The sequence below is a fragment of the Alligator sinensis genome, unplaced genomic scaffold (assembly GCF_000455745.1).
Source record: "Alligator sinensis unplaced genomic scaffold, ASM45574v1 scaffold31_1, whole genome shotgun sequence".
Lineage (NCBI taxonomy): Eukaryota > Metazoa > Chordata > Crocodylia > Alligatoridae > Alligator > Alligator sinensis.
Window position 1 is genome coordinate 1,936,219 of NW_005841884.1, and position 6,717 is coordinate 1,942,935.

The window sequence follows — 6,717 nt, forward strand, 5'->3', positions numbered from 1 at the left end:
ATCTCTCTCCCATACTGTTTAAATATTTGTAAAGCCATGTGCTAGAAAGACTTGTATCCTGCAATAAGTATCATATAGCATCGAGAACTGATTTAAGTTTTCCACCCTGAGAGAGACATTTTGGATGTCTAATTTGGCTTCCAAAACTAAATAGAGATACCTATATTGCAAATCGTAAAGTAAAAACATTTTGCTTTACTCCCCAACAACCTAGTTTCTCTCTTAACAGGACTCTCTGCAGGTCATATCTCCAAAGTTGTTGTTGGAGACAACAAGCACCAGTATTTTCTGGTAATTGGCCGGGCAGTGGATGAAGTTCGTTTGGCTCAAAGCCTAGCAAATGCGAGTGAAGTTATTCTATCGCCAAATTGCTGGGAGCTCTGTGACCGGAACATGATTGAAACTGAAAGAATTAAAGGTCAAAGAGCTGTTAAGGTGGGCACTAGGGACTACACAATGATGAGTCTCATCCAGTAGGGTTATAAAATACTGTTTTGTAGATTGGCATGTGTGTATTGGAGGACAACATTTCTGCTTCTGTGCATATCTGGTATTAATGTGTGGGTCTGAGAGAGCAGCTGGGAGTACTCTGTTGCACAGCCACTGTATTGCAGAGGATAAGACAATCTACTGCTATTCAGGGACTTGCAGTGGGGCAGCCACTGGGAAACTTTTGGCCTTGCTGCACAAACATTCTAGGCAGGGAGGAAGCACAGAACAAGAAATTCAAGCTTTTGCAGTGTTAGCCCTAAAGAAAGGGACTCCGGGACTACCCAGGTGTATTCCTTGTAATCTCTAGCCCCTGGAACCTTGCAAGAGGTGGGAAAAAAGCAGAGGAAGGAGGCACAGGGCAAGGGAAGCAGGAATTTTCCAAGCAAGGTACAGAGAAGAGTTCTGACCTGAGGGATTTCCATCAGGTGGCAAGTAAGGGGGAAAGATTTTGTAGTCTAGGGTGGGTTTTCTAAATCTGAGGGATGTGTAGGGTTATACTGAGCCTGAGATGGTTTGATGAGTGAGGGTTTAGAATTGAGGGTATGGTTGTGAACTGTGGAGGGTGTAGTTGAGATGAAGGGTCTCAGTCTAGGGCCTGGGCATGTGTGTGGGATGTGTTTCTGAGTAGAAGGAAAGCTGGGTGTTCAGTGAGCATCTGAGCCAGGCTAGGGAGGAGCTGTGTTGGGAAGGCTGAAAAGTTGGTAAGTAGATGAGGGTGTGGGTGAATCAGGGTGGTGCACATTAAGGCTATGTGAAATTTTGCCAGCCATTTCATTTCAACACTGTTTCGACTCATTTTGAGGTCGAAACAGCAAAATCGAAGCAAAACAAAGGGTGTCGAAATAGCCTCAAAACAAAACGAGGCTAGTCGAAACATTTTGAAAGTTGAAACGTTTCGACCATAGCACTGGAAATGGGAAGTCAGTCCAACTGGGCTGACTTCCCACCCCCTGCACTAGATCGCACTGTCTGGGCTGACTTCCTGCCCCCAGCTGGGCTGAGTTCCTTTCCCCAGCCCCATGGTCAGGTGAAATGTTGAAACAGTGTCAAAACAGCCTCACTGTTTCGACTTGAAATGAAATTCGATACAAAACACTGTTCTGGCCAGACCTCGAAACTGAAGTTGAAATGGAACAGTGCCGTTTTGCATAGCCTTAGGGCACGTATCTATAAAGGGAGACAAGAGATTTGGATTTGAGACAGGGGCTTGGTGAGAGCGCTAAAAGGGGTCACACAAAGGGATAAAAATGCTGTTGTATCTCATGTTGCTTCTTTTCTGCACTACATCACTACATCCCAGGCAGTAGCATAACTGAAGGGGTGGAATCAGGGCATTAGCTCCAGGTACTGCTTTTGGAAGGGGGAGGGGGGTGGCCAAAAATAGCCATCAGTACAACTGATGGCTGTGTGCACAGCAGCCAGCACTGCCCTGTGCACCATTATTGCCCAGGGGTTTGAAAGGATAATGAATTTCCTCCACAACTCTTCCCTTTGACCGTCACCCCTTGCTAAAAACAACATCCCAGTTCTTATATTTGAAGTCCAGGCTGAAGAGCCATTTTGTTGTATTTGCTGTGCATATGGTCACTTGCTTTACTCCAGCCAAAAACTCCTTGCTGAGTACCACTCCCTTATTTTGCTGTATCACCACAAACTTGACAGGGAAGCTAAGGATGGAGATAACAGTGACGGGTGGGAGTATTTTCTTAACTAACTCTAGTCTCATGTAAACTGATTTATCCTTTTAATTTTGCATATATTCAGGTTAGATACTTAAAGAACATTTTTCCACTGGATTCGCTTGCCTTTAAGGAATATACACACTACCTACGACACTATCCTGATGCTAGGAATTTAGGTGAGTCCCTCTGTACTACCTCTGTGACCCCCAGGAGGATGGGATTTGTAAAAGACCACTTTGTATGACTTGCATGAAGGGGTTAGCAAGCTACTGTCCCTCTTATTCTGGCCTCCTGTACTTCCTGCCAACAAAGCTCTGAGGTAGCAAGCTGCTTCTCACCTCCAGCTCTTCCTCCTTTCTGGTGGTTTCAAGCTGGCTAGGTAGTGGCAAAAGGGAATTTTGACAAGGGATGAGAAAAGATATTTTCCCCACCTTTTCTGGTAGCTGCTTGGAGATCCCTGGTTTCCAAGAAGAGACACTTCAGGGAAGCCCTTTGCAGGGCTTGTGGGTATTCTGTAAGGGTGAGAAATGTTGGTGGAGCTGGAAGGAGGAGTTGGCTAGAATATCTCAGGCAGTGATTTTGCATTTTCAAGATGATAATAAAGTAGACAAGAATCCCAAGCCCCACCCTGACACTGCTCAGGTCCACTAAATTTCTATGCAAAAGCCTGCCTTACGGGACTAGCCAAACGTCACACAACAGAATCTAGGAAGAAGCACTGATTTCTACACACCTAGGCTTGTGCTTCAGCCACAAGCTGTTCCTTCTCTAGTTCAAAATCCTGAATTTTCTTCCATAGGAGTCCTTAGAAAAGTCTCTATGGTGGAGGGTAACAATGAACTGGAAAAATGCCTACGGAAATACGTGATGAGGAACATTCTGAAGAAGGTACTGTTGTAAATTAGAGGTGTACTGATACATCGGTTCCATATCGGATCGGCATCAATATAAGGAAAATGGAAAGTATCAGCAATCAGCTTTTTTTGGCTGATGTGGCCAATAAATGCCCCATGCATGCTCAGGAGGACAACCCGGCAGCATGGAGAGCATTTGAATCTGGCTGGTAAGTCTGTTGTGGGGGGAGAGGCAAAGGGGGGGCAGATTGAGGCCCCCACGGTGAGGAAGGGAGTAGGGCTGGGGAAGGGACAGATGCTGCACAGCCAGGGTGGGGCGTGGGACTGAGATGTGAGTGGCTTGTCCAGGGCATGTTGGGGGGATACGGCTCCCACTGCAGTGCATACCCCGGGAAGGCATAGGGAGCATGTGCCCCTGGATCTGCATATGGGGTGAGGGCAGGCTGCTGATGTGGGCTGGGGTCAGGGGCAGTGCTGGGCTCTTCCCAGTGGAGAGGTTGGGCAGGGTTACGCTCAGTGCGGGCAGTGGCAGTACTGGGATGGGGGTGCTGCAGCCATCCCAAAATTTGCCATAGCCCCACCAACCCCCTCCCCTAGCACCACTGCCTGCCCCAAGTGCAGCCTGGCCCAGCCCCCCACTGGGAAGAACCTCGTGCAGCCCCCAGCCCACAGCAGCAGCCCTTCCTCATCCTGTGCCCAGATCCAGGGACACTTGCCTCCCATGTCCTCATGGGGTGTGCACAGTGGTGGGAGCTACCCCCCCCCCCATGCCCCGGATGAGCCGCTTGTGGTTCTGTCCCACGCTCCGCCCCAGCTGGGCAGTGCCTGTCCCTGCCCCAGCCCCACTCCCTCACCATTAGTTCTCCCTAAATTGAAATGGTGGAAACAGTGGGTTTTTAAAATCCTCCTTTTCAGTTTAGGGAGAACTAAACCGAACTAGACCCTTGTCACTTGTACAAGCACCCTTGGAATCTGAAGTCTATCCCTTATGAAACTCTTGGGTTATGTTGAGCAAAGAAGAACCTGTATGTTAGAACACCAGATCCTTTTGTTATGCATGGAAGGCTCCAGTCATTTTTCAAATCTGGCTAAGTGACTGGCTGCAGTGATACCTTGTGATGAAGAGTTCCACAGATAACTAAGTTGTGGACCAAAGTGTTTCTGCTGCTCAGTTTGCCACTATTTGTCTGCACTGGTTCTTCTGCTGCTCTTGTGCTATGAGAAAGGGTGAATAGAGATGCCCCATATGTCTTCTGTACTGATCTTTGCTACAGATCTGCATCTGTTCTTTAACTTCTCCAGTGGGGAATGAGTTGCTCTTTGGATCCATCATGGGCACCTATACACGTGATGGAGCTCTGCTCTGACACCTGCTAATTAGCATGCATTGGAGCAGACTTGATTAACTGAGTCTGCTGCAAGTCTGCTGGAGTGGACATGTTATATGTATTTAGCGTCCCCACATTTCAAAATAGTGGCAAGCTCATCGAATGAGATTTAGTTAAAGTGCCCCCACTGCCATTTTGAAGCACGGGACACTGAATACATGTGACACTGGGCGCTTTAATTAAAGCAGCTCTCTAATTAAAGTGTCCCCCCCTCCCCACCACAGAGCACATGTATAGACAGCCCATGTCACTGCAGATCCAGTGGCCATTCTCAATAGTTTTAAAAGACAAACTAAAAGGTCACTGATCTGGAGGATCCTGCCTCTCCCACCTTCCAGAGACATCATGGCCCGACCTTTGAAAGGCAAAATAGCCATTTGTAACTCACCATCCTTCTGGTTTTGAGGTATTACACAGGAGTGTATAAAGAAATTGAGGCCACCAACAGATACTTAGTTAAAGGTGTGATGTGATCTTGTCTGTGATCCCAACAATCACGCCTCCTGCCATGCTACATGTGCATAGCAGAAAGTGTGATTTTGGGATCAGGAATCAGACCCCAATTGTGCCCTCCTTGCCAGTACAGGGGGAGCCCAGGATCATGATCTCAGCTCCATCTGCACCTGCAAAGGTGCCCAGCAATCAGCTGATTATTAGCTGGTTCCAGGCACGCAACAGGCTGGTTCAAGTCCCTGGAGTCAATTGCTGATCAGCGGCAGCATAGGGGCTTGCATGGGCTCCAGGGTAGTCCTCATGTTGCTGCTGATCAACGGTACGTAGGGACATACTGGGGCCCATTCAAGCACCAGCAGTGTCCTCATGCTGCTACTAATCAGCTGATCAGCAGCAGGAAGGACCCACTTGGGCCCATTGGAGCCCTGGTACCATCTACTGTGGCACACATTCAAATTAAGGCCCCATGGAAACCAGCCACAAAATTGCTACAATTTTTTGTGTAGTAATTTTGTGGCTAGTTTTGCTTTTTGTTGCACCATTAATAGTCTAAATGTGTTGTAACAGGTAAATTGCAGCTCAAGTATAAGGTCTGCCAGGGGCTTGAGAGGCATGTTTAGCTCAGGGATGGCTAGGAAAATCTATAGCAACACACTAGATGTGGACTTTTGGAGGTGGGGTGTGATTGATTTTACTTTTCCAAATAAATCTTTAGGTTCTTTGGTTTGTTGAAGAAACCCTTCTTCCCTGGGTTCACCTCTCTCCAGTGTAACTCTATGGGGATTTTCCAATGATCTCTTAGAAACTTCCAAAATCATACAGTTTATGGGGAGACAGATGTTCTCACTTTGGGGATTACTCCAGATTGTGGTAAAAAGTTTATCATGCTAAGACTGAAGTGTGGTTTTCTTTAATGGGAAAGGGACTTTCTACGTCCACAGCTGATAGATCACATATACCCACAAGGAGTTAGCACAGGGGTGGGCAATTATTTTGCATGGATGGCCACTTAACAAGATTTGGCAAGCTGTTGAGGGCTGCAAGGGTAGCTCTGCCCCTTGACAGGCGCCCTGCCCCCTGGTCACCATCTTGGGAGCTGAAGTCCCTTGCCCTAATCTCTGACCTTTGCCACCAGAAATCCCTCCCCTTGCCCCCAGAAGTACTCCTTTTGGGAAGGGGGTTTGCCATCTTGGAACCAGAAAAAAAAATTATATATTAAAAATCAAACATTGACAATAACATATTTAAATTTTATTTTAAAAAAAAATTGTGTATGTTTGTATGGTGTATATGGAGGTGATTCCATAATAGCTCAAAATGAGGTCTTACTCTTGTATATTGCAGGGGAGTGTGGAGGGGCATGGGGGGTGGGTATGGGGTTTATGGGGGAGGCTGTGTGTGGGGGTGCATTTGTGGGTGCATTTTTTGTGGGGATGTGTGTGTGGGTGGGTATGGGGTTTGTGTGGTGTGTGAAGGGAGGGTGGTTGGGTGGGTGTGGGGTGTGTGTGGGGTGGTGTGTGTGTGTGTGTGGTTGGGTGTGTGCACATAGCAGTGAGTGGGGCTCCCCCCAGAGGTGTGCGGGTGTGTGTTTGTGTGTATGTGTGGGTGCAGGTAGGGGAGGTGCGGGGGACGGTGTGGGTGGCTGCGGTGTTTGTGGGGTGTGTGATTGTGTGTGGGGGATGGTGTGGTTGTCAGGTTTGTGGGGGAGGGTTTGTGGGTATGGTGGGGTGTGCATGGGACCCCTGCATGTGTTCCCCTGAGCTGGTCAGCACCCCCCCCACACCCCACAACAGCCTAGAGCCCACATACCCTGCGGCGCTTCCCTGCCACCTCCAGCAGTATGCAGCC

At 48.1% G+C, this 6,717-nt stretch overlaps 1 protein-coding gene across 1 annotated transcript in view; it reads left to right on the top strand.

Annotated features, from left to right (window-relative positions):
* The first annotated feature begins 316 nt into the window (after positions 1–316).
* ADCY10 (adenylate cyclase 10) overlaps positions 317–6,717 on the top strand; it is a 67,065-nt gene continuing 60,664 nt past the window's right edge. The window contains exons 1-3 of the mRNA XM_025196728.1: positions 317–435; positions 2,257–2,350; positions 2,974–3,062. Coding sequence (XP_025052513.1) covers positions 394–435; positions 2,257–2,350; positions 2,974–3,062 — 225 coding nt within the window. The 5' untranslated portion in view covers positions 317–393. The remainder of the gene's footprint in view (positions 436–2,256; positions 2,351–2,973; positions 3,063–6,717) is intronic.